General features: G+C 35.2%; 5 protein-coding genes across 11 annotated transcripts; all 5 read left to right on the top strand.

The window, feature by feature from the left end:
• The first annotated feature begins 624 nt into the window (after window positions 1-624).
• Window positions 625-3,217, top strand: LOC113865765 (signal recognition particle 14 kDa protein). The gene is made up of 4 exons (XM_027500506.1): window positions 625-756; window positions 1,127-1,220; window positions 1,329-1,438; window positions 2,817-3,217. Exons 1-4 carry the CDS (start codon window positions 754-756, stop codon window positions 2,970-2,972), a joined length of 363 nt encoding a protein of 120 aa, XP_027356307.1. The 5' UTR covers window positions 625-753; the 3' UTR covers window positions 2,973-3,217.
• A 2,391-nt stretch (window positions 3,218-5,608) lies between these two features.
• On the top strand, window positions 5,609-13,469 carry LOC113865632 (probable serine/threonine protein kinase IRE). The gene is made up of 16 exons (XM_027500325.1): window positions 5,609-6,196; window positions 6,334-6,392; window positions 6,527-6,703; window positions 6,808-8,160; window positions 8,347-8,519; window positions 8,717-8,966; window positions 9,233-9,325; window positions 9,414-9,554; window positions 9,678-9,770; window positions 10,745-10,946; window positions 11,099-11,184; window positions 11,821-11,909; window positions 12,403-12,454; window positions 12,532-12,588; window positions 12,674-12,832; window positions 13,183-13,469. The coding sequence occupies exons 1-16, from the start codon at window positions 5,842-5,844 to the stop codon at window positions 13,351-13,353; spliced, it is 3,510 nt and encodes a 1,169-aa protein (XP_027356126.1). The 5' UTR covers window positions 5,609-5,841; the 3' UTR covers window positions 13,354-13,469.
• A 2,404-nt stretch (window positions 13,470-15,873) lies between these two features.
• Window positions 15,874-20,558, top strand: LOC113865019 (UMP-CMP kinase). Of its 7 annotated transcripts, none has more exons than XR_003504951.1 (10): window positions 15,874-16,281; window positions 16,349-16,414; window positions 16,819-16,873; window positions 17,632-17,749; window positions 17,829-17,985; window positions 18,485-18,565; window positions 18,647-18,754; window positions 19,137-19,193; window positions 19,579-19,722; window positions 20,299-20,527. XR_003504951.1 is itself a non-coding variant. In XM_027499331.1 (9 exons), the coding sequence occupies exons 1-9, from the start codon at window positions 16,228-16,230 to the stop codon at window positions 19,591-19,593; spliced, it is 720 nt and encodes a 239-aa protein (XP_027355132.1). In that variant the 5' UTR covers window positions 15,874-16,227; the 3' UTR covers window positions 19,594-20,558. The 7 variants fall into 7 exon arrangements, 3 of the variants coding, with proteins under 3 accessions (XP_027355132.1, XP_027355130.1, XP_027355133.1); XR_003504950.1 differs by having other exon boundaries at window positions 19,137-19,202; XR_003504953.1 differs by lacking the exon at window positions 18,647-18,754.
• Window positions 20,559-21,069: 511 nt separating this feature from the next.
• On the top strand, window positions 21,070-23,000 carry LOC113865552 (pentatricopeptide repeat-containing protein At4g25270, chloroplastic). The gene has a single exon (XM_027500197.1). It carries the CDS (start codon window positions 21,181-21,183, stop codon window positions 22,789-22,791), a length of 1,611 nt encoding a protein of 536 aa, XP_027355998.1. The 5' UTR covers window positions 21,070-21,180; the 3' UTR covers window positions 22,792-23,000.
• A 1,410-nt stretch (window positions 23,001-24,410) lies between these two features.
• Window positions 24,411-26,362, top strand: LOC113865586 (probable pectinesterase/pectinesterase inhibitor 33). The gene is made up of 2 exons (XM_027500257.1): window positions 24,411-25,314; window positions 25,668-26,362. The coding sequence occupies exons 1-2, from the start codon at window positions 24,411-24,413 to the stop codon at window positions 26,360-26,362; spliced, it is 1,599 nt and encodes a 532-aa protein (XP_027356058.1).
• The last annotated feature ends 1,230 nt before the right edge of the window (window positions 26,363-27,592 follow it).

The following is a 27,592-nucleotide window of genomic DNA, read 5'->3' as shown; positions in this document are numbered from 1 at the left end:
TTTCTACAAAGCAATTCGTTATATTTTATAAATACTGTTATTATGCAAGTTATCTAGAATTGGATTGGTAAAACATTTAATATCATGTCTATATATCGGGGTCTTAAAACGTTTGTGCAGTCTTTTAAGTTAGTTGATATTTTCTTTTTTCTTAAAATTATTTGTTGACAAACATAATTAATTTTTGAGAAAAAATATGAAAAATTTAATTGGTTGAATGGAGTAATTCAAGATCTACAGTCTATTTGTTATTTTAGAACGAGATAAGTATAATTTTTTATAAATATTTTTAAAATTTTATTTTAAAGTAAGACAATATCTCAAAATTTTTACCCATTAAATAAAGTTAATCAAATGTGAGACTCGCCAAAACTTTAAAAACTCTTTAAAAGGAATTTATTTTTATTATTTAAATTAACTCATTTAAAAATAATATAATTTTAATTCTTCTAAAGGCGTGGTCTCTATAGAAAATATCAATAATTAAGTAGCTAATGGTTTTTTGTTTTTGATCGCCAAGAAGCAAATGGCCGGTATTATAAAAGAATTTGTTGGGCCCTCCTTAGGCGGTAGTATGGTTACTACTTTCCACGCAATAGTTTGGGCTTGGGCTTTCAGTTCCGCAGTCAACCTGTTGAACTCGTTACCGCTCCTCCTTCTATTTTCTTTTCTTCTTCTTCCCTTCCCATGAAATCAACCTAAACGACGACTGCGTTTTCAGCACCCAAAAGCTCTGTACCTTCTTTCTCAACAATGGTAACCTCTTTTCTTAATTCCATTTCCTTTCTTTTTATTCCCTCTTTCATTCGCTTACTCCGATTTTCTCCTTTTCGTATTTTAAATTTAGCTTAGATCGTTGCGAAATTCACAGTACAAATTCCATAATTCACCCTGTGGTTGCGTAAATTTGCGTAGAAAAACCGTAATGTTATTTCGATATTTTGATTTTCGAAAGTTTGGACGAGGATTCAGCTCATGTTATCGTGATCTATAATTTATGAGTGTTATTGTTTTGTTGGTTAAGGTACCGTGTTAGTGGTCTGGGGAATGGGGAGTACTTCTAATTTTTTTTGAATGTTGTTGAATGATTCTGACCTCAACTAATTCGTTTTTCCCGATTTCACAGGTTCTTCTACAGCTAGATCCATTTCTCAATGAGCTCACCAGCATGTTTGAACGCAGCACTGAGAAGGGCTCTGTTTGGGTTACTCTTAAAAGATGTGGGTGTTAATTTGGTCTTCGTGGTTAGGTTGGGTAAAATTTCTTCTTGTGTTTATATTTCTGGAAACTGATCTTTGTTTATGTGCCCCTTGTTGTGCCTCTTTTAGCATCTTTGAAATCTAAAGTGCAAAGGAATAAAATGGTGACTGCTGGTGAAGCAATTGAGTATAGATGCCTTATACGTGCCACTGATGGCAAAAAGACAATTTCTACTTCAGTACGTATCTTAGATATATATTTTGAGTTTGCTATTTTGAAGCTTGCTTTTAATAACATTTTGCTATTCATTGTTTACGGTGTACATATGTCAGGGGTTATCTTCTGATTGGTTAGGTGTTTAGTTCCTAGTCTGATTCCAATGTGCAATTTTTCTATTCTATCTGTAAACTGTAATGGTTAAGAGCTCTTGAATAGAGTAGAGTAATCAAAGGGGAATAAGTGAAAGGGAAAGAATTGAAAACATGCGAGTTGGGTATAGTCATTTGACCTTTTTCTTCCTCCACATTTTCTTTTAGTGACCTTGTTACCTTTATAAGTTACCTTGTCTGATATTATGAATCTATGGGTTGTTTTCCAAATTCTGAAAATAGGGTAGGTAGTTAAAATTTGTGTGGTTTCGAAATCTTGTATGTTTGGTAGTTACTCAAATTTGAAAATCCAGTTCCTATTTGATTGCATTTAACGTCAAAACGAGTTCAAATGTTTCATCTAACAAAATTATGGCTTCAAAGTAATCAACGTATATAAATAACGGTATCCATGTTTCGATCCTCTTTTCATAAACTAATTCTTCAAAATGGATTCACCAAGATACTAAACAATATTTGATGGTAAACTAGTTCTAAAATATATTTTAGACAACATAGATTTATTAAGACCAATTCTATTGTGTACAAGTTTATGAAACTGCAATTAACTTAAGTATTATGTCTCAATTTGTCCAACACCTCCTATCAATCTTTCATGTGTCGGTTCTTTTGAAGATTGCCTGATCTTTGGTTTTTATTATTGGATTGGACAATACAGTTGGAGGTTTAATTATATGGGGGTGGAGGGGATTTCCCCAACTGTGAAACTCTTCTATTCATTGTAGTACAGCTTGCTTGTGCAGTAAACTTTGCAGTTCGCTCAGGTTGTGAAATGTGTTCCCTATTTCGTTCAGATTTCTTACTGTTAGATCTTTTGGTTGTTTGTGCTAAACTCTAAGGGTCACTTACTTTTGGCACTTCTCATGAATGAATCACCCTGTCTGCCCTAGCTGATATTCTACATGGTTGAGGTCATAAAAATTTAATTAATGGAGTTCATTCATGCAAGCTTCCAGATGTATGATTAAGAACGAGTTGCTCTGTAAAATATCAGTGACTTAGTATTACTTTTCATACACTATCAGGATTACTAGTTTTTAGTATTTCAAAACTTATTCTGTCTAAATGAGTACTTTTTGTTAGTATAATTTTTGTAGAAAATTTTGAAGTGGATGTTACCTGAGTTCTCTGAGAACCTTTTGGCTATTTTAGCTTTCGACTTACTTCTGAGTTCATATAAGTTGTTTCTGCTTCTAATAATTTATATTACTGGGTTTTATTCGAAAGGTTGGACCAAAGGATCACCAGCGCTTTCAAGCTTCTTATGCAACTATATTAAAGGCACACATGACTGCACTAAAGAAGAGAGAAAGGAAGGACAAGAAGAAGCCTGCAGAGGCCGATAAAAGAGAAGGGAGTTCAAAGAGACCAAAGAAGTCTTGAAGTAATCTGGTTTTGCTACCTGATCTTCTGCACAAATTTCATTTTCTGTTGACTCTTTTTGTCTGAAGAATGCTAGACCCCTCATTTTTTTTGTTTTCATTAGCAAAGTGAGAAGGGAGAGGAAAGGTGAAAAAAGAAGACAAAAACGATAATTAAAGAATTCTTGCATTTTAAAGCAAGATTAAGGCGTGCAATTTGTCACTTTCATGCCTTTCTTTAGATGAATGTTCATTCAAGTGGCAATCTGTGAAAATTTTCTCGGTTCCCTTGGAGGTTATAAATTGAATTTCGTGGATATTTTATCTTCCTCAATTTACTTATTTCGTGTTAATCATCGGGCCCCTAAAATATTACTGAATTATTTGGTTTATTATTTGTTGCTTCATAGGTGGTGTATAGTTCATCGCTAAAATAGAATGGCACTCTTACGCGAATCATTCTTTTTTGTTAGATGCACTACTTATTGCAATTGCGTCATCTTGCTGCTTTTATTGTGTATCATCCAACGAAGTAGCTACATTAACATTGGCAAGTCTTACAACGCAGTGGATGACCCAACTTGGTAAATTAGGCTTGTGTTTTTGTTAGATGACTCATGATGCCCAACTTGCCGGGCAATCGGGTGATGTTTTTGGTCCACCCAGGTGTTTGTTTTATGATCAAAATCCAAAAGGTCGAGACTGCTGGGTAAGCCCAGAAATTAAAAGAAGGGTTAGCATTTCTGTTGTATTTTGCGACAGCACTGCTATTTTTTAACCCAAAAAACAAGGCACTGCAATTGTAGAAATCCAAGTGCTAATGTTAAAATGGAATGTTAGTTTACTTCCATGCTATAAAACTTGAATTTCAGAGCCGTGACTCTCAAGTTGGTCCGAAGCAAATTTGTAACTCATGTAGTAACAACTCCGGATATAAATGAATGGACTTATCTGTGAAGTATTTGAACTTGACTTGATAAATATTCAACTAAATGTGTTTATTTAATTAAGTAAATTCAAATTTAAAATTAGTCTTGGTTATTTAAAAGAGTTAAGTTTAAGCTTTCAAAGCTTGAACATTAATAATTTATGAATAGTTTATATGTGTGTGTCTATATATATATATATATATATATATATGTATTTACATAATTAGGATTTATTTAGTATATTTATTAAAATTTATATTTTCTTTTTATTATAATTGTGTGCATGTATTATTTATCTAATTTTACTTTATAAGAATTGCATTTTAAACGAGTGAATATAATTTTTTAAAAAGAAATATATTATTTTTATAATATTTTTAATTTTAAGTCATCTTTATGCAGATAAAATTATATTTTATTTTATCTTTTTAGCATAAAAACATTCATAAAGATTAAATTAATAAAAGATATTAAAATTTATTAAAAAATTATAAACAAGCTAATGAGGGAATTCAAGCTTCAAAGTTATTAATTAAGTCAAGTTCAAGCTTAAAATTTGATTCATGTAAATAATTGAATCAAGTTTGAACAATTTTTTTATTAGTGAAACATGAGTTTTAAATATTTGATTTGATTTATTTACACCTAAGTAACAATAATGAAAAAAAAAAGAAAAGAACTTATGTGCTTCCAATTATTTGCAATAATTTTGAGATTGATTGAAAGTGTAAGTATATATAAGCTTTTTAAAAACATTGATGCAACATTAGTGTTATGAACCGAACCTCACCAGCCAATTTGACTAGTGAACTGACTTGATAATTGATCTAGGTTGCTTATTAGAACATTTTTACATGATAATTGATGTGAATTGGCATTAAACTCGCTTTTAACCGGTCTCAAATTTTGCAATTGAATCAGTTTTGAATTTTTTATGTAAACATTATAGTAAAAATTGAACATATAGCTCCTTGAATATTTCAAGTATCAGTAATTAAATGACAATGAGTATATTTTGAATAGAGCATTATAATATCTGTATTTATGATTACAGATTTTTGAATTCTTTGTACTCAAAAACTCATTTGTGTGAGTGAAAAAATTAATCCCCGTATTTTTATTCATTGAATACCTATATACTGTATTTTGACCCATTAGCCATATTTTAGTTAATTTGAATGTTTAATATTAAACAAAAATGATTAACTTAATTTAAAAAGATTCAAATTTTAATTATAAAATATAATAAGTATAGGGTGGGTATGGTATGGATTTAGTTCGCATCCATAGCAAAAATTACATTACAAACGCAAAATCAATTATATTACTAATTATTTTATTTATCAGAAATCTATACATGTATATTTCACCCAAAAAAATTCTATACATGTATATGTATATGATTCAATTAATTCGATCAATGATTTATTGGTTAAACTAATGATCCAATAATTTAGTGCCTCAGCCGAGTGTCTAATCACTGCAATGTATGGTTGGTTTATGCTTATGACAATAGTGTGTACGTATATGGAGGTTTTGTGTTTGGTTCACTCTATTCCAACTCGAGTTCGATAAGATAAGATCCAAAAATTTGAAATTTTATGGTTATTTACGTATAAAACCTTTGGGAGTAGGGACTAGGTAATTTGGATGCGTGTGTGAAAATAGAAGACTTGTGACATGGGAGACGTTGGATCCTTATTCCCACACAAGACACGTAATATTGAATACACTTAGTTCGCGGGAAGCACGTTGATAATGCTTTTCATTCTTTAACGAACTGGGTTTCCTTTCCTTAACTGAAAATCCCGCTTCGTTGTCTCCATTTTCTCGCTTCCATTCCCGCGAGTTTCTCATCCTCTCTCTCTCTCTCTCGATTGATCCTTTCTTGATTCAAACCTCTCTCTCTTCACTCTCTCACACTCACCATGCCATGAAGAAAGAATCCCAAACTCACCATCCATGACGTCCACCCCTACGCCGTCGCATTCTTCGCTGAGATCAGACAACGGAGATCCCTCTCCGGGAACGCCGTCGGCTTTCGGCGGCAGAACTAAGCTCCAGAAAATACCTCCAATTCCAATTCGACGGACTAAGGCATCAACAAACGAAGGCCATGAGGAGAAGGAGGAAGAGGAATGCCATTCTTCCCTCTTGGTCGCGTCGTCTTTAGGGCTGAATCACATTCGCACGCGCTCGTCGTCTTCGCCTCTTCGCTATTCATCCTCGGTTGGCTCTCCTTCGTTCTTGACACAGGATCCCATCACTATCAATGACGCAAGACATGGATCCAAACCTTCCCATACCAAAGACCTAGGTCTACATTTCTTTTACTGCTTCGTCCAGTTTTAGGTTTTCTAATGTGAAAAACTAAATTTAATTATTGGTAATTTATGATTTCCTATATTATTGCTGATATAATTGATATCGTTGTTCTTCTTTGTGGGAAAAAAGCTCATTGGAATCATTCCAAATCGCTGAGAACTCATTCGCAGCTCATTCCTGTGCTAGAGGTGTGATATTATGTGTATTTTTTTACCTAGTTTGTTATTTTTTTTATTTGATAATAACTTTTTCGTGATGGTGTGTGTACTGAATAGTTGGAGAAATGTAGGTAGCTCAGGTTCATTGCATGTGTTTTGTACAGGGTCATCATGCAGCTTTCGCCAAAGAAATGCAGTCCCCTCGTTTTCAGGAAATCCTGCGACTTACGAGTGGCCGCAAAAAGAGACACCCTGATATTAAAAGCTTTTCCCATGAACTCAACTCCAAAGGAGTTAGACCATTTCCAATTTGGAAACATCGTGCCTTTGGGCACGTGGAGGTACTCTTTCTTTAGCTTCTTAAAGTTTTGCATCACTGTTCATTATTTTTAAAAACACACAAATTTCTTGAACACTTGTTTTCTCCCAAAATCAAATATTGCAGGAAGTCATGGCGGAAATTCGAGCTAAGTTTGAAAAATTAAAGGAAGAAGTTGACTCTGACTTGGGTGGTTTTGCTGGAGATTTGGTGGGAATTCTTGAAAAAAATTCAGGACGTGACGAATGGAAAGAGAGGTTGGAGGATCTGTTGGTCGTTGCTCAACAATGTGCAAAGATGTCAGCTACTGAGTTTTGGATCAAATGTGAATCTATTGTTCAAAATCTAGATGACAAACGCCAAGAATTACCAGTGGGGATTCTTAAGCAAGTTCATACGCGTCTACTATTTATTCTCACTCGGTGCACTCGACTAGTGCAATTCCAGAAGGAAAGTGGATATGAACAAGATCACATTCTGGGTCTTCACCAACTCAGCGATCTTGGGGTATATTCTGAGCAAATTTTGAAGGCTGCACAGCAGAATTCTATTCCACCTGGTAGACTTGAGGTGGCTGAGAAGCAGTTAAAAAAGTCACATGGAAAAGAGCAAGACAAACTGATAACAAAACAAAAAGTTGACCAACATGTACGTGGTGTGACTGACAGTGTGGAGGTTGCTACAGCCAAAAGTGTTGAATCTACTCCTGGCAGCTATAGGATGTCTTCTTGGAGAAAGCTTCCATCTGCTGCTGAGAAAAAGCGAAGAGGTCAAGATGCAGTAGATTCCCCATCCAAAGGTGAGCTGGATCGCTTGGAAGCCAAAGAAGAAAATGCTGAAAATTTGGATTTCCTGTCATGTCATCCTGAACCTTCACAGTCATCGTCAAGAGCACGAAAGGTTTCTTGGGGATTCTGGGGAGATCAGCAAAATCTAACATACGAGGATTCAATGATCTGCAGGATTTGTGAGGTTGAAATACCGATTGTACATGTGGAGGAGCATTCTCGAATATGCACCATTGCTGATAGATGTGATCTGAAAGGCTTAACTGTAAATGAACGGCTTGAAAGAGTTTCTGAAACCATTGAAAGAATACTGGAATCCTGGACACCAAAAAGTACACCAAAAAGCACTGATACTCATGGAGAAAGCTTTGAGGTTGTTACAGTGTCAACATCAAATGTACATGAAGAGTTAAATGATTTATCTCTAGAAAGAAATAACCTGACTTGTAGATGCTCTGACGACATGCTTGACTCTACTCAACCCGACAGTACTTTTGTTATGGATGATCTGCACCTTTCACATGAAATATCATGTCCAGCACGCATATCCTTGAAACCTGACCATTGCACAAAGGTATCATCAGCTGGAAGCTTGACACCGAGATCACCACTGGTAACACCACGAACTAGTCAGATAGAAATGTTACTAAGTGGACGAAGAACATTATCTGAACTGGAGAGTTCGGACCAGGTACCCCTACCACTAGTTGTTACTTCATGCACATTATTATGTGCAGAAAAACATTACATTAGATGAAGAGATGTTATCAACTTGTATACATTATAATCTTATGAAATTTTGTCATATTTGCTTCAGATATTTTTGTTTTGTTTTTTTGGGAATTTTTATGATGATATCTAAACTGTCAAATGACAGATAAACAAGCTGGTTGAAATAGCTCGTGCCGTTGCAAATGTGAACAACTGTGACTACAGTGCTCTGGAGTATATGCTTGATCGCTTAGAAGACCTGAAATACGCTATTCAAGACAGAAAAGTAGATGCACTTATTGTGGAGACTTTTGGACGACGAATAGAGAAACTTTTGCAGTGAGCACTTGTAACTTTTCTGCTGTGTTCGAGTACAGCCATGTATTTTTTGTGATTTCAGAAGTATTTATAAGATTTTCCCAGATTTTCTCTAGAACCACTGTTATTGACAGTAAACCAAAAACTTTTGTAATTTATTTTCTTATACTGGCGTAATGCTTAAAACATTAACTTGAATCTGCAACTTCATTTTGCAGGGAGAAATATATATCTCTTTGTGGGCAGATAGAAGATGAAAAGGTAGACTCATCAAATAGCATGGCTGATGAAGAGAGTTCAGTGGAAGATGATGCAGTTCGTAGCCTTCGTGCTAGCCCAATTAATGCTTTTGCTAAGGACCGGATCTCTATCGAAGACTTTGAAATAATAAAACCAATAAGCAGGGGTGCATTTGGACGAGTTTTTCTTGCCCGAAAAAGAGCAACTGGTGATTTATTTGCTATGAAGGTCAGCTTTGCTACCACCTGAAACAATTTCTATGTAGAAAGAAACTTCAAAAAAAAGTTGAGATAAATTCAGGTGAAGAATTCTGCTGTTAAAAGCTGTACTTAGTAATAGCATGTGTACTTAAGTTGTAAAACTGTACAAGCATTCTTCTGTTCAGCAATGCCAATTGACTATTGATGGCAACAGCAACCACTAGAGAGTGTTCTTGCCAAATTAGCCAATTGAGTAATTAGAATGGGTTATAACCATTGATTGATATTTTTTAGGTTCTGAGAAAGGCAGACATGATCCGTAAAAATGCAGTTCAAAGCATTTTGGCAGAGCGAGACATCCTTATATCTGTTCGAAACCCTTTTGTGGTAAGCAGGACTTACAATGTACCGTCCATTTGTGAAGTTGTTGCATATTGATACACTAGCCTAATTTTCATGTAACTTTGATGAACAGGTCCGATTTTTCTACTCTTTCACATGTTGGGAAAATCTTTATCTTGTTATGGAGTATTTGAATGGTGGGGATCTTTATTCTCTGTTGAGAAATCTAGGTTGCTTAGATGAAGATATGGCTCGTGTATATATTGCAGAAGTTGTAAGCATATTAGCCTTTGTATTTTGTTAGTTTTTCACCTGCATACTTGCAAGTTCTCGCCACATCTATGTTTCTGTTCTTTATCTCTTTTTTACTTTTTCTTTTTTCTTGATTGCTATACAGGTTCTTGCCTTGGAGTATTTGCATTCCTTGAATGTGATTCACAGAGACTTGAAGCCAGATAATTTGTTGATAGGTCAGGATGGTCATATTAAGGTCAGCGTTATGGATTCAGATCACCTGTCCTGCCCTTTTCCTTATCCTCCAATTTAAAGTTGACACTTCAACCCAACATTTCTCTCTCTCTCTCTCTCTCTCTTCTAAATGGAAGCATTCTCTCTTAGTTGTTGAAATTTTTACCCATTTATATGGAGTGAAGTCTCTTCATTGTCCCTTCATATTGCAATTTTACCTGAAAGCAAAACTTTAAAGATTCATTTTATTAAGCTCTTAACGATGTGAACAAATTAGTTCATAAATTTGGTATTTATGTGTGCATAACTTTTATTGAAACATCTGCTTTTTAAACTTTAGTCCTTCCTGGAATTTTTTATCTTTTATTATTTTGGAAATTGGAGTGGCCTGGATTAGTAGGATTAAGAATAGACATTGATTAATCGTAAAAGCTAACTAGTTTGGACATCGGGGGTGGCTCAACAACAGGACTAAAGTTGGCTTTGATATCTTATTTAAAATTCAAATGAACTGAGCCTAATTCATCTATCAAAAATAGCTTTGGAGAGATAATGTTCACCTCCCTTGCACCCAAAATGAGTCATGCCGTTCACAAGAATGGATGTTTGCCAGTGGCCTAATGTTAGGACTGAGGTAGACATTGATATTTGAACACAATTTAAATGCTAGCTTACTGGGAGAGGGTTGTTCAAGTCAGTATATATCCAGCTAACATGGGATGTTACAACGTGCCCCCTCATTATTTGGGCTTATAACATACTATTTCGGTTGAATTGAATGAGTAACAAGTTTATAGGCATTGACTTCACTCTTCAAGGGTTATGCTCTGGCCCGTGGGTTAATTAGGAAAGTTAATTTTTTTAGTATCTTTATTCTCGACGCTGTTTCAATCAAACTGCTGCTATGTATTTCTACTAATTATCATAACTCTTCGTACAATCCTACAATGGAAGTATTATTTGTCAGTTCTAATTGTTTAATCCCTGTTATTACAGTTAACAGATTTTGGGCTCTCTAAGGTTGGTCTTATCAACAGCACAGATGATTTATCAGCGCCATCATTTTCCACCAATTGTTTCCTAGGAGATGATGAACCAAAACCTCGACATTCTTCAAAAAGGGAAGACCGTCAAAAACAGTCAGTAGTTGGCACCCCGGATTATTTGGCACCTGAGATACTTCTTGGCATGGGACATGGTTTGCAGTTTATCCGCTGATTAAATAGTACATCTTATGAAAATAAAAATAAAAATTTTAGTTAATAATTTAAGATATATATTTTATTTATTTTTTCTTTTAAAATCTTTTTGTTTGATTTAATTTCTTATACACCATATCTCTACTTGTAGGTGCAACTGCAGATTGGTGGTCCGTGGGTGTCATACTTTATGAGCTTCTTGTGGGTATTCCACCATTTAATGCCGAACATCCACAGGTAGGTTTTTGTGGTACGATTAATAAACATACAAATAGTTTCAACATCCATTTATTATTTTGTTATTCGTTAATAAAATTCTGTTGCGTGTGTTTTTGTTGACCAAGTCTTGTATATAGTTACGATAATATTATTAACAAAATATATGGATGACAGCATTCTCTTCTCTTCTCATTTTCTTTTGCTTTCCGATCATATTTTCCTTCTGTTTAATGCTCTTTATATATTATGTTTTTGTGGATTTTTAATTTCATTAAATATATTATTAAGATGTCCCAAATTTAGGGTTAGAATAGTTCTCCTCGTGTCAGCTAGTTTTTGAGAGTGACTTAAGCCCAAATTTCTTAATATGGTATCGAAGTCTATTCAATTTGAATACTAAACATTGTACATATATTTAGTCTTGCAAATTTCACGCACCAAATGTTCAGGGAGAGGTGTGTTAAAATGTCCCACATTAACATTGACTAAGGATAATCCTCCTCCTATGATCTAGTTTATGGGAGTGGGTTAAGCCCAAGTTTTTTTAATAATATCTCTATGGATTTGTTGAAATCTAAAGTGATCAATAAATTTTTATTATTTGGAAATATGGATGAATATCTGAACACTATTGTGTGAGTGTTTGTTTTGCAGCAAATATTTGATAACATAATTAACAGAGACATACAATGGCCCAAGATTCCTGAGGAGATAAGCTTTGAAGCATATGATTTGATGAATAAGTAAGCATCCTTATCGAAGTAGAGGTGCATTTTAATATTTGCCTCATCAAATACCTGCTCGAGGCATCAAAATCTTAGGGAAACTTGATATATAGAGCAAAAAGATTTTGAAAAGTTATTGGTACTTGCTGGTGCTACTGGTGTATGCTCTGAAAGATTATCAACATAGTAAACGGTGTGTAAATTAATTGTTTTTAAGAGTTTAGCACGTCCACTGTGAAAAAGTTAGTTTTTATGATCTTTTTCTTGGGTATGATGGAGAATTTAAGTGGCTTTCAAAATTTACATAATCTGTCAGGATGAGCAAGATCAATTTGAGCGAACATGCTAATATCAAATAGGATAAACAGTTTTTTCTTATGTTTTTCACTTTTGTGAAACCTCTAAATGATTTTATGTGAATTATGCAATTGGTTGGTAAAAGTTCCGCTTTTAACTTGAATATTAAGATTCCTGTCATGTTGGTTATGGCTGACAGTGTATTCTCTTTTAGATTATTGAACGATAATCCATTCCAAAGATTAGGTGCAACAGGAGCGACTGAAGTGAGTTATTTATTGCTTAGTACTTGCAAACTGTGGTATTTGACAAAAGGTAACAGTAAATATACTTTTTCTGGCAGGTTAAACGCCACCCTTTCTTCAAGGATATTAATTGGGATACCCTAGCAAGGCAGAAGGTTCATTTTAATTTTACTAGATCTTTGATATGTTTGTTCCATATCTTTTGATTTGTCACCTGGAATCTACCTCGATTTTCTGCAGGCTATGTTCATACCAATGGCTGAAGCTCTTGATACAAGTTATTTTATGAGCCGGTACATTTGGAATCCAGAGGATGAACAATGTGCTGGAGGTAGTGATTTTGATGACATTACTGAGACATGCAGCAGTGGTTCAGGCAGCGATTTATTAGATGAAGATGTAAGAATACTACCCATGCACTATAAACTACCTTAAGCTTTTTAGGTGTCATACTACTTACGTCCAGGGATTCCTTGATTTTTAAGTAGCTGACAGTTTCTGTTTAAACATAAAATATTAAAGTATGAATTTTCATTGCATTTAAACTACAAACCAATATTATGCCAAACCAAATAAAAGATTACATACAAAAGAATCAGTTAGCCTGTAAGCCACAAGTCTGTCCACATCACTTGCTATTTTTCCTTTTAAAATAAATTTCTAATTTGGCGAGAAACAATTTTGTCTGATTGTTTTTCTAACAGCCTTGTTTGACCATGATTTTTTTCTGACATATACTTGTGAAGCAGGGTGATGAATGTGGTAGTTTAGCGGACTTCAGCGGTCCAGCTCTTGAAGTGCAGTACTCTTTTAGTAATTTCTCTTTTAAGGTAATACCTGGCATGTCTGATCTTCTCTTTTGTCAATATAATTTGTCACAAATTCATCAACAACATTGCATTTTTTTTCGTATTAAATAGTTGATTAGTTGATTACTCTGCAATACACTTAACCGTTGTAATGTATGAATACATTATGATATGGCTGCCATTATATTTATGTTGTAAGTCAAAATTTATATTTTATCATTGATTTTTACATAACCAATCCACTTGTAAATACAGAGATTCCCCGGAAATGATAACATATTAATATCACACTATAATTTTACAATGTATTGTAGAATCAGTCCACTTTGTTATCCTAAATTGGTCCGCATATTATGTGAAGAAGAAAATGCCTCTTCTGTCCTTTTTCATTCCCCTGCCCTTCATAGTTACTATCCTCACTTTGTTACTGCTAGAAATATAAGGCTTTACCAGTGGATGCTGATTTTGATGGTTAGGAAAAGGAGGTTATTCCTCATTTGCTTTCTTGAATTCAAATTTGCCTGGGAGTAGGGGAAGTGAAAATGCTTATTAATTAGCCAGGTTAAGTATTGAAACTGGTCTAAGCAGGAGAGTGACAGACAATCTCTTTACAAAAATCATATATGTTTCATTCTTAATTTAATATTTTCTGTTTTTATTGCTAAAATAAATATTAATAATATATTAATTAAAAATTATTGAAAACTATAAAAGTATGCTGAGTTTTATTTTTTACTTTTAATTAATAGTTCTTTTTCATAATTTTTAACAAATTTTATTCAACAACCTAAAAAATATTAGAGGAAGTGCTTTAAAAGTACTTTTGGCGGCAAATACTACAATAATGATACCTTTGTCCATTTCCATGCGGACTAAAGAAAGTTCTTTTTTAATTTTTATTACAGAACCTGTCTCAACTAGCATCTATCAATTATGATCTGGTGATTAGGAACTCCAAGGAATCGCCCAATGACTCCAAACCATCTATTTCATGACATTGCTAGAGGGTTCTAAGCTTCTCCAAGCGATTATATATATAAATTCACCAAGGATAAGGCTCAAATAGGTGGATTTCCAGAAGAAAAAAGCAAAGGCATGTTTAATGCTGACACTACAGTCGTGTAACCACTGTATTCATATCGTTTTAGATGCAATGTGATATGGCCCGATAGTTCATTTTCCATTTTTTTTGTCGCCTTTTATTTTAAAATGCCAATTATCCATTCGTTCATTTATTCTAGGATGCGATAGATCGAGACTGTTAGTACTGTTTATCTTTACTCGCGTGCTTTTTGAAACTCTGGCTTTATTAATATTTTTAAAGAAAAAAAATGGAACAATTTTTACGTTTTACAAAAATTCAACAGAGACAGCTATTTCTTGCATAGCACAGTGCCTTTTATCCTTCACCTAAGCTGAGTCTTCATTGTAGAAAGTGCATCTTTTTATGTGTACGTTTTAGATAGATTTTGATTTCTTGTACGCACATAAATATTGTGGTGGGAAACTAGATGAAGGCTATTTTTTCATGTCTCCTCTAATATTGAAAGATTTGAAATTAAGGGAAAATATTTACATTTCTACAGTGTGATGACTGAATTATTTTACTAAGCAAATGTGGCAGAGACCAAAACTTTGGTGGGTTTTCATTTATTTACATTTAGGGTCAAACTTTGGTTGTTTTGAAAGTGTAGTATTTGCACTATATCCAAATCCATTTGTTGAAGAATGATTTTAACACTGGTCAACGGGTTAATTTCAAGAATTTCAGTCCAATTCAACAATGCTGTAGTTGTTCCACTAAAAATAATGAAGTTGTTTCCAAAATTTTTCGTTCTCTTTTTCTAGTACTATTATTTTCGTCTGCTTTATTTTTATTCTTTTCTGTTTCACCAACAACTGATAAAACCATGAGTTGGTTGACGATTGCAATTTGCAAGAGATTTTTCATCTACCGAGAAAGAAAGTCACTGAATCAGCTCTGCAGTTGGTTAAAAGTCAGTACAGTTGAGTTACTTAACAAGTTGTTAGTAAAAGTTAGTTGATAGCTAAGATACGGTTAGATAGCAGCCATATGAAGCTGTTGTATGTGCATGGCCTTGGCTGTGCCTGTTCCATAAATTGATGTTTTATCAGCTTCTTGTTCATTCAACCCAATCACAGTACTTCTCTTTTCTATAGAACTCCTTTGCTTTACTCTTAGTTCTATAATACGGGGTCACATCAAACAAAATGCCGAATATATTCATAGAATTATAAATAAGAGTATATTGGAGCACAGCCCGTCTTCGTAACTTCTAACAAAGGGAAAATTAGCCCTAAAAGGGGAATTAATCAATTTGGAAATCAATTTCTTTCTACCTACCGCCCGAGTGCGCACACTTGCGGTAGATTCACGAAGAAGCAGTTAATCAACCATGATAATCCCAACATTCTTTCCTGAAATAAGAATTTTACATGAAACAGAGCTGGTTTCTTTTCTTTTGGTTCATCCTCTTCTTCTCCCCAAAATAAATGTGTGGAGTTATTTTATTCATGGAAGAGGTCCAGTAGGCTGGCAATGTTTATATTTTTTTGCAATGATCAAAGAGTCATTTGTTGGTAAGTTGAAGGTGTAAGTAATTGTGTTAATACTAAAACCTATCAATTAGCTCTGCCAGCGAGGGAGCTGCTGTCACTGACATCTTCAACACAAAGCACGTCCTTCATGCACGACTTCTCTGCGACGGAGGTGGGTATACGATTATTTAAAATTTAAATATTAGGAAATGCGAAACAATTTTCATTTTATTTTTAATTATTTTTTTTTTAAATTGTAAGGAGCGAAGGTGGGTTTCCCATTATTCCCACGCCTCTCGGGCATGTGGCATATGGCATGTGGCAGTACACTGCACGCTTACAATGCACCGTTTGTTTTGTTTGACGTGAAATTGCAACTGAAATTGTTTCGAGAAAGCCAAAGCCCTCAGATAGAACGAAACAGAAATGTTGAGACGCGCAACCGCTACTTTGAAATCATCCCTTTTCACACGCTTCCTGGTAACATCTTCTTCTTTCTCCCTCTCTTTCTTTCAATCTTTCGATCTTCTCACATTCTCCATTCCAGGAACCTTCTAACGCTTCGCTTTATCAAAGATTTACCACCAGATTGGGATCCTCCTTCCACTTCCAGGTAGTATCAACACTTCTCCTTCTTATATACTCTCTCTAACTGCGTCTTAGATTATCATCTCTTCTAGGGTTCAAACTTTTATACTCTTCATGTTTATTGTTCCGTTCTGAGTCGGTGGATACACTTTTTATTTTGGTATCTTCGTTCACTCTCTGCTCTTTTGGTATTTGCAACGTATACAACCACGAGTTTGTCCATGTATTTCTAACTTTAAATTGGTGATTTGCGCTGAAAATCTTATGTATTCTTTGGGATCACTTCTTCTCTTTGTTCATTTCACTCATCTCAATTTACGAGTCTCAACGATTCATTCTTTATATAACCCGAGGTTACTGGCTTTGAATATTGTTGTCTCAACTATGGCACTTAATGATCTCCTTGTTTCTTCGTTCCCTTTGATGCAGGGAAAGGATGGAATTTGCCCTAAACATACAGCTCCGTTTATAACTTTTGTTTTAGGTAATGATCATGCTTTTGTTATATTGTTGCCAAAGACTCTGTAGGTCTTATGCCGTCAAAATTGTGAAAATATAATTGGTAAACACTAATTTTGTGAATGCCTCGAAGTGAAAGTGCGAGTTCCGTGCTGCTCTCTTCCTGCACATCTCGTGTTTCTATGTTCACAAGTAACGGTAAATATATGGATGGGTCATCTTCATATTTAACGTTGGAAGGTACACAGCTGAAATTGATAAGCCCCTCATTATATGATTATAAGGAATGACCGCAACCTGCCATAGGAGCTAAGCTTATGCTTGTTGATTGTGTAATTGAATTTTACTCTTGTGAAATGAAGGATATTAAAATGTTGGGTTTTGTCTAAGGATAAGAAACTAGTAATAGTAAAATTTTATTAGAAAGAGAAGTATTTATTATATTTTTATAACTTCAATACAATAACTGTATACTTTTTTTATAAAAAATTTCTATTTATGGATACTTAAACTCAGTCTTAAGGTTGAGGTTAACAAAACCTTCAAATGTTTAAACGAGGATAGTTAATGTTGGAGCTGAGACATCTGGGATGCTTAGATGTTTTTCAATTATTTCTCTCTATTATCCTGATAAGCTTATTAATGATATTAATGATGATTTAATAAACAGATAAAATGTATTTAGTGGAAAGAAGGTGCCTAAAGTTATTAATGATGCTATCCATGATTTTTATTTGATTTGCGTTGAATAAGTGAAAATTAAAATTGTTCTTGCGCTCTTAGGAGGCCCTGGTAGTGGAAAAGGTACACAATGTGAAAAAATTGTTGCAACCTATGGATTTAAGCATCTGAGTGCTGGAGATCTTTTGAGAAGGGAGATGGTTTCTGAGAGTGAATTTGGGTGATGTTGTCTTATCCTAATTATTTATTTATTTCTTCTGTGCATCTGTGAGATTTTAACAATAAAAACACCAAAACAGCTCAATGATTCTGAATACAATTAGAGAAGGAAGAATTGTTCCATCAGAAGTGACTGTCAAATTGATTCTAAGAGAGATGGAATCTAGTGACAATAATAAGTTTCTTATTGATGGTTTCCCTAGAAGCGAGGAGAACCGCATAGCTTTCGAACAAATTGTAAGTTTAACTTTGAACCTCTTTTTACTTAAATTTGAGTTGAAGGAAGTCATGTCCCCCCTCTCTGGGCCTTATTTCTTTGATGAATTAATATAGTATTAGTTTTTCTAATGTGAACCCAAAGACACACAATAAAAAATCAATAAATAGTAGACTTTTATAGGAAATTATAGCATTTAATCTATTAATTTTGTGATTTCTGATAAAAATTTACCATACATAGGTTCTTATTGTGAGTCTTTGGGCACACGTTAGAAAAAAACAATATAGTATTGAGTTATTTCTATGTTAGTACCTGTTTTTCTATGTATTTAATTTAATATGAATTTGCCACATATCCTCTGGATTGTACACCTTTGCAAATGACAATATCTATAGATGAACAAAGCAAATTGTCATGGCAGAAAACTGTTTTTGAGGGTATTAAAACAAATGAATAATTTCATGTAAATTCTTTCTTTCATTCTTCAGCTAAATAAATGCACTCTTCATTATGTAGATTGAAGCAGAACCAAATATGGTACTTTTCTTTGATTGCCCTGAAGAAGAGATGGTGAAACGGGTGCTGAGCCGTAATCAGGTTCTCATTGAATTCTTGGAGATTTAATTACAGCTTCTGATAAAAACTTCTGTATGATATATGCTACACGTTTTATTGCAGGGTCGAATTGATGATAACATAGATACAATCAAGAAACGTCTTAAAGTATTTGAGGCACTAAATCTTCCTGTGATTGATTATTATGCTAAGAAAGGGAAACTTTATAGGGTAATTACATTTAGTTTCAATTTCAATTTAATTTGGGTAACTGGCCTTCTTTAGAGAATTAAATGTTGACAACTTCCAAAAGCTGCAATTATTTTTGTTTACCTTGGTTAGAGATTTTTTATTTACTTACCTTCAAAATGTAATGCTACTAATTCTACCAAGTGGCAAAATTCACAAGCTAGTCTTTGTGGTTTGGACGTTAAAATGCCTTGGGATTCAATTGTATGTTCATTGTACTCAATATGTAGATGTGATATATATGCAATGAAATTATTTTAAATAAAATTCAGCTTCTGGTAAAGGTAATTTATGCCTCTTTAGTGTTTAATCCTGTAAGCTACATGAATTATATCTTAATTATATGACAAGTTAATTTCTGCAGATCAATGCAGTGGGAACAGTAGATGAAATATTTGAGCAAGTTCGTCCAGTTTTTGAGGCATGTGAGGTATATATGTATTTCTTGTTATTTCTATAACGTTAGTTACAAATGCTTGAGGCACGATGCTCCATACACAATCAATTGCCTCTTTGTGGTCATGCTTACTGACAGTTCTTAATTGGTAACTGGATTTGATGCCATTTACTAGGTGCATAAATGGCCACAGCCGTTGACACGTGTTTTATTAACCATGAATCTAGTTGATTGAGTTTTAACATTTTAAGTGGGTGAGAAAATGAAACTGCGAAACACTGAATTTGTTGGGTAGATGTAATTCTGAATTTTATGTCCAATGCCCTGGCTTTCCTCCCTCTCTTTATGTGGATTAAAATAATATATTGTGTTATTTAATATCTCTAATGACTTGCATCCTTCCATGCAGCACGATGCTAAGTGAAAGCTTTTTGAATGGGTTGCGAGCATTGTAAAGTTGGCTGAAGTTTGGATTTAGTGGGGACACGATTTATTTCCCAGATGATTATACAAGATCTGATCCAAATTCCTGGCTGTTTTTCTTTGGAATTTGGTATTTCTCTAAAACTCATCCACCGAAGTATTTCAAATTGAGATTTCCATGTCCAACATTCACGGGAGATGGCTCTCGTTTCCTTTTTACTTTCCAACTGATAATGCTCAGCTTGCAATAAACAGCTAATGCCCCCGAGAGAATGGCTAAAGGTGGACCTAAAACTGTCTCTAACAACAAAGGAAAAGGAATTTCTTATCATGCGCTGAATATAATATACGATTCAGTATATGTTTTATAATTTCTTTTACAATAAATTGAATTCTATGTCAGTCCAACCTTTTAGAGGTGTTGGACTTGTATTATCGCCACAGATTTTGCCAGCAAGTTGGTCTCTTGCTAACTGTGTTTCAAAGCATGTTTAAAACCCTATTAATCTGGATTCAACATAAAAATTATAATTAGTAGCGTTATACTTAACGTGAATCCTTCATTTTTATTGTCCATGAATTCCTCATCATTTTAACGTGAAACTAAAACACACATTAAGCCAATAAGACACAATGGGAGAGATGAACACTTTGAGGTGCTGGGCTTGCTTTAGACTTTTATTTATTTCCCATTTCTCGTTATCAGCTTGTCACACCTTCCAACATCGGTGCGACATGGAATGGAGAGCAGGCAAAACTTGGGAGATTAGATTCTTCCATTCGGCGACTTGATGAGGTCGTTGCTGCATGGAAAGCCTTTCTTTCAATCTTGCCAGCAAGCATTCATCGAATTGGAGATCTTGTTGCCCAATATAGTCTTACCCATGACGAGATTATTTTTTACATTTTGTTTAGACTTAAATTCATTTTTGGCTTTCCAGTTATGCAATTTGTGTCCTCTTATTTTCAATTATGTCGTTTTGATCCTTTCCGTTACATTTGCATTTGAAGTTTAACACGATACAATTATGTTAGTAACCTTAAGTTGAGCTAACAAGTAATATGTATACTTTTCAAATATAATTAAACTAAAGAAATGAGAGAATGTATTTTTTTCAACTAATCGAAATTCTAATAGAAGTAAACAAGACAGAAATACAACTTCTGTGTATTGCATGTGACCTTTCTTTACACTAGTAATTTAATTATAAAGAATTTATACAACTTGTTAACTCGTGTTAAGGTTATTGACATCATATTCAGTTAAATTTTAGACAAAGATGTAACAAAAAGGTTAAATTGTTGAATTTAAAACAATTTAAGAACTAAAATTGCACAATTGAAAATAAAATGAATAAAATCAGAGAGTTCGAAAAGCCGAAAGTGTAGTTAAGGTGTTTTTTAGTACAATGATGACATCTAAGGTTTGAATCAATGATTCCAAGTTAATTACTCAAGTCCCTTACCTCTAGTTCAATCATATTGGCAAATGTCAAAATTTGACAGGCTCATACGGACAAACATTTGTTAAAAATACAAGACGGGGAATCATAAATATTTAGTTAAATTGAACAATACTTAGTAAAAAATGTATATATATCCAAATGCCTCAGTTCCTGTCCAAGAAATTAGAATGATAGCCACGCTAAACTTCCCTCCAAATCGTATGAGTTTGTGCTCCGGAAAGAAGAGCACCAACAAAAACAAAAGTAGGAAACATAGTCGGTGGGGAACCAAAGAAAGAAGAAACGCTCTTTCTTTCCCAAAACCCAAATCAACCCCACTCCTCATCCGTCACCGACCTCGTACTCAAACAAAATTCGAAGCACTCGAACAAGTGGTCAAAGATCTTGAAGCCTCTGTCGAGAAGGGCATCAGAATTGACCCTGAAATCTATGCTTCTTTGTTGGAAACATGCTACCACTTGGAAGCCATTCATCACGGTATCCGAGTCCACCGCCTTATCCCATCATCGCTCTTGCATAGAAATGTCGGCATCTCCTCGAAGCTTCTGAGGTTGTATGCCTCGTGTGGGTATATGGACGAGGCCCACGACCTGTTTGATCAAATGGCTAAGAGGGACACATCTGCTTTTCCCTGGAATTCACTTATCTCAGGATATGCCCAAGTGGGCTTCTATGATGATGCCATTGCTCTCTACTTCCAGATGGTGGAAGAGGGTGTTGAACCTGACCTGTTCACCTTTCCCCGTGTTCTCAAAGCTTGTGCGGGAATTGGGTCTGTTCAAGTGGGGGAAGAGGTGCATCGCCATGTGGTTCGTTCTGGCTTTGCCAATGATGGGTTTGTTCTCAATGCTCTTGTTGACATGTATTCTAAGTGTGGTGACATTGTAAAGGCTCGAAAGATCTTCAACAAGATGCCTCATAGAGACTCCGTTTCATGGAATTCAATGCTTGTAGCTTATGTTCATCACGGCCTAGAGGTCGAGACAATGAACATTTTCCGCTTCATGCATTTGGCCGGGTATAAACCTGACTCTATTACCATATCCACCATTCTTACAGGTGTGTCATCACTGTATCTTGGGGTTCAAATTCATGGATGGGTAATCCGGCAGGGACTTGAATGGAACTTGTCCATTGCTAATTCCTTAATCATGATGTACTCCAATCATGGCAGGTTGGATAAGGCATGTTGGATATTCAATCTAATGCCAGAGAGGGATGTTGTTTCGTGGAATTCGATAATATCTGCTTATTGCAAACACCGGGAAGCCCTTGCTTATTTTGAGCGAATGAAGGAAGCTGGTGTGGAGCCTGATAAAATAACATTTGTTTCATTGTTGTCAGCTTGTGCCTATTCAGGTTTGGTGAAGGATGGAGAGAGATTGTTTGCTTTGATGTGTGAAAAATATGAAATAAAACCAATTATGGAACATTATGGTTGTATGGTTAACCTTTATGGAAGAGCTGGACTGATTAAAAAGGCTTATAGCATCATAGTCGAGGGAATGGATTCTGAGGTTGCTGGTCCAACTCTGTGGGGTGCCTTGTTGTATGCATGCTCTTTGCATGGAGATGTAGCTATAGGGGAGATTGCTGCAAGCAAGCTTTTTGATTTAGAGCCTGACAATGAACAAAATTTTGTACTTCTTATGAGGATCTATGAAAATGCAGGCAGATTGGATGACATGGAGAGAGTTAGAATGATGCTGGTTGACAGAGGATTGGATTATTAGACAGCTATACATCCAAAGACTTGCCACACAAGGGAACCAGATATGCTTGATGCATGATTCATTCAGTTTCCAGTTTGTACCACAAATGTGGTTACCATATGGATTCTTTGACGTACAGCATCAGCACATAGCTTCGGAAAATATTTTTTTCACGAAATCTATCTTCACATTACATGCAACTACTACGTTCGGTACTTTGCCGGCTAGAACAGGAGATTAAAAAGAAGAGTCCTTTCATTCATAGCGGCTGATTTTGTATTGTCTGTGAAATTAATGATTTCCAACACCTCAAATACAAAATTATTTGACATTTTCTGTTATTGAGTCAAGGAATTACTTAAGACATGCTTAAACGTAACATCAAACAAAACTGTGTTGAATGTTGATAAACTAACACTTCATCCAATAAAACTGATTCTTGCAGCAACCTGCACATGCAGCAGCCAGTGTGATGTTTGTTAGAAGGGGTGAGATAGGAGATGTACATAGTGATATTTTATCAGGCTCTGCACCACCTTTCTTGTGATGAAAATGGAGATCCTAAATTCATGGCCAAGTTGTATTATAGTTAATTGGAAGTTGTCAAATAATAAAAAAATGTAACTGAAGTCTGAAAAGGCGCATGTGGCCGCAAAGTTTCACACGCCCTTCCCTCAACTCGTCCGTACGCCAAATAAATAGTCCTACTCGCATTTAAGCAACTTATTGCTTTTTCTCTATGTACAACTATACCGTGATCAATTTCTTTCTTTTTTTATTCTTTGTTTTGAAGCCAAGTACCTTTTACCCCTTTTCTATTGTAAGACTTAAGAAAGTATTCAAACGGGGCAGCACAAAACGGTTGGAGTAATGTGGGGACTAAAGCAAACATCGATTTTGTCAACTTCTTATATGCACTTATGGCTTATTTTAGAGCCAAATAAACACAGATTTCGGTGTGTTACAGGGTTTCTTTTGGATTTTGATGCTGCGTAAGGCTGAAGGGATTGTGGCAAGACTTCGAATTTCTTGCCTAATGTCATTTGTCTCCTCCTATTTATTTCATTAATAGAAGTGCAGAATGGGGCTTTCGTAATCAAATAATGGAAAATGATTGTTATACATTGCATTGATGTATACATAGTGAGAGATAGGAAGAGAAAATAGAGACATAAAAGATATGACGTGTAATGTGATAGAAGAGAGTTAAAGAGAAAAATAAGGTCGGAAAGAGTTGGATGACTATAGTAAATAAAAATAAAAACTCTAAGCAATTGTCTAATCAGATTTTGAAGCAATAAGCTCTAATGTGAAACCTAAAATGGCAACGAAATCAAAGAAGGGAATAAAAAGTGTGCAGATTATGCACTGGATGATTCCTGTTCATATTTCATAATCAACTCTATAAATCGTGCAAGATGGGATGGAACATGCCACGTGCTTATTTCTTAGTACTGACTAAATACACATGCTTTCGTGTCGATAAAGGAAATCAAGATGGCGTTGCGTCTACTATAACATCAAAGCTTAGAGAACATTGGGTGAGCACATGATTAAGAAACTCCCACTTTAAGCCACTAGGGTGCATGGAACATTGAAATATGTAACTGCCGGGCACCGGAATCAAGAAAAGAACCAAAATGACAATCATGGGAAAGATATTGTTGACACTGTTATTATTGTCATCAATTTTCTCAATAGCTTCATCAAGAACAAGAAGATCTTCCAGCAACAACATAGATTGGTGGTGCAACCAAACCCCACACCCCGAGCCATGCAAATATTACATGAAACAAAGCCACTACCATCACACGCTTAAACACAAATCCGAATTCCGTGCATATCTAATTCACTTGGCCTTGGAGAGAGCACTCGTCATGCAAAATCAAGCACGTGATTTCGGGCAAAAACGCGTCACCAAGAAGCAGAAACATGTATACCGCGATTGTTTGAAGCTGTATGAGAACACTGTGTTTCATCTAAATCGTACCCTCCAAGGCCTACACGTTAAGAGGAGCTGTTCCCCGTTTGATGCACAAACGTGGCTTAGCACTGCTCGCACAAACCTCGAAACCTGTCTAAACGGAGCGTTAGAACTTGGCGTTCGAGATTTCATCGCTTCAACTTGCACTGAGAGAAGCAACGTGACGGAGATCATAAGCAATAGCTTATTCGTGAACTGGGCTTTCCTGAAACACGAAACGTTTCATTACACAGAAGATAGGGAAGGTGAGTTTCCGAGTTGGTTTTCTGTTCATGAGAGGAAGCTCTTGCAGTCTTCTTCAATAAGGGCACATCTTGTGGTAGCCAAAGATGGTTCTGGCCATTTCAAAAGTGTTCAAGCTGCTATTAATGCGGCATCGAGAAGAAGGTTGAAGACGAGGTTCATTATCCACGTAAAGAGAGGAGTTTATAGGGAGAACATTGAAGTTGACAAGACCAACGACAATATCATGTTGGTTGGTGATGGCATGAGATATACCATAATAACAAGTGCCAGGAGCGTTCAAGATGGCTTTACCACCTACAGTTCCGCTACAGCAGGTACCGGTTTTTGAGGCTTTTCTTATTGGAATATTTAAGGATTCTTTCTTTTTTCTGTCATTTATTTGTTGAATTTGAGGCTTTTCTTATTGGAATATTTAAGGATTCTATTAAAAAGAGGTAAACGAATAATGCTGTGCTTTTGTAACTTTTTTACGAAAAAGAATACGTTGAATTTGTATATAAGTAAACGATGCCTTTGGTATATATTGCATAAATGTATAGTGAATCAGTGATGCGTGTAAGTTTTGGTATATATTGCATAGATTGATTCCCTAAGGTCTAAGAATTAGTTGAATAGTGGTAAATTTCTTCCCATGAAAGAAATAATCTGATGAATTGAAAAATTTCAGGAATCGATGGTCTTCACTTCATTGCACGTGACATTACCTTCAGAAACACGGCCGGTTCTCTTAAGGGTCAAGCAGTGGCACTTCGATCAGCCTCTGACCTCTCCGTTTTTTACCGTTGTGCCATCGAGGGCTACCAAGACACACTCATGGTTCATGCACAGCGACAATTTTACAGAGGATGTTACATCTATGGCACCGTTGACTTCATCTTTGGTAACGCAGCTGTTGTTTTTCAAAACTGTGTGATTCTCGTTAGAAGGCCTTTGAATGGCCAAGCAAACATGATCACGGCCCAAGGTAGAGATGACCCATTTCAAAACACTGGAATTTCAATCCACAATTCTCAAATAAGGGCTGCCCCAGATCTCAAGCCCGTTGTTGCCAACTTCAACACCTTTTTGGGCCGCCCATGGCAACGTTACTCAAGAGTTGTGGTCATGAAATCGTTCTTGGATAGCTTGGTGAGCCCAATGGGCTGGTCTCCTTGGGGGGATACTTCTTTTGCTCTCAACACGCTCTATTATGGAGAGTATAAGAACTTTGGGCCTGGTTCATCCACAAGAAACAGGGTCCGTTGGGCCGGTTTTCATTCTATAACCAGCCCAGCCGAGGCCTCACAGTTCACCGTTGGTACCCTCCTTGCTGGACGCACATGGTTGCCTGCAACTGGTGTGCCTTTCACTTCGGGCCTTTAATCACTGTCTTATATGCTACGCTCAATGAAGTTGATGATATTCAATTGGTTGGAATTAAGTTATATTGTTGTTTGTGTCTACAAACACCACAATATTCTTTTGTACATTTTTCCAAGAGAAAAAAAATAATAAATTATCAGTCTATCCTTTTACTCATTGTTGATCTAAAGGGTACATTTCATTTGCTTGAATTCTAAAGCACCATCCACACAAGATATGTCAGAAAAGCTTATTAATGAAAAAATATAAAGATAACTGAAAATGGTTCAAGCTTTAAAACTGATTACTTAATTGATTGTTCTCATGATTAGCCATATATTATGCCAATGAACATAATTTTGTACTTCTTATGAGGATTTATGAAAATATAGGCAGATGATCACAGGGGACATGGAGAGAGTATAGAAATAGAACGATGCAGGTTGACAGAGGATTGGATTATTAGACAGCTATACATTCAAAGAATTAACACCACACGTACAAACCACGCGTGTCTTTTGCTGAGTCACCAAATATGCTTGATGCATGATCCATTCAATTTTCAGTTTGTCCCACAAATGTGATTACCAAAAGAATTCTTTGATGTAGAGCACCAGCACATAACTTGCTAGATCAATTTCAAACTTCGGCATTGTCTTCCTTCATCTCATGTAGCATTTACACACATGAATTTTTTCCTTAAAATATGCAGGGTCTTTAAAACTTGTCCTTTACATTCAAATTTTTAAATGGTAATCCTTAAAATTAAAACTTTTTAATTATTTTAGTTATTATCGTTATAATAACAAAATAATAATCTGTCACATTAAAATCTTCTAAATCTACAACTTTTTTCATCCCTTACTCTCCCTCAAATTTTTGGTTTCGCTTGCGTTCAAAGACCAATTGGTATCATTGCTGTTGAATAGCTCCCGCCTAGAGTCAATGTCCATGGCCATCAAAAAAATTAAAAGTGCTATAAGCAACAAAAGCTTAGACAAAGAAGCAGCAATGCATGTCACTCTAAATGATGTTGTGGCTAAAGACAAATAAGTGTGGATGTAGTGTTGTAGTGAAGAAGGAAAAGGTTTAGTTGGTAACAAATCTAGATCTTGGGAGATTAAGGAGACAAATAAGTGTCCAAGGAAGATAAACAAGCATATAAAGAAGAAGAAAAGAAGTGAAAAGAATGTTAAAAGCTTAAAAATTTCAACTTAAAGATAAAAATGATTTTTTTAGAGATCATAAAAT

This window comes from Abrus precatorius, unplaced genomic scaffold (assembly GCF_003935025.1).
Source record: "Abrus precatorius isolate BTA unplaced genomic scaffold, Abrus_2018 Scaffold4, whole genome shotgun sequence".
NCBI classification, from domain to species: domain Eukaryota; kingdom Viridiplantae; phylum Streptophyta; class Magnoliopsida; order Fabales; family Fabaceae; genus Abrus; species Abrus precatorius.
The sequence above is the reverse complement of the archived record's forward strand: the minus strand, read 5'-3'. Positions and strand labels throughout refer to the sequence as shown.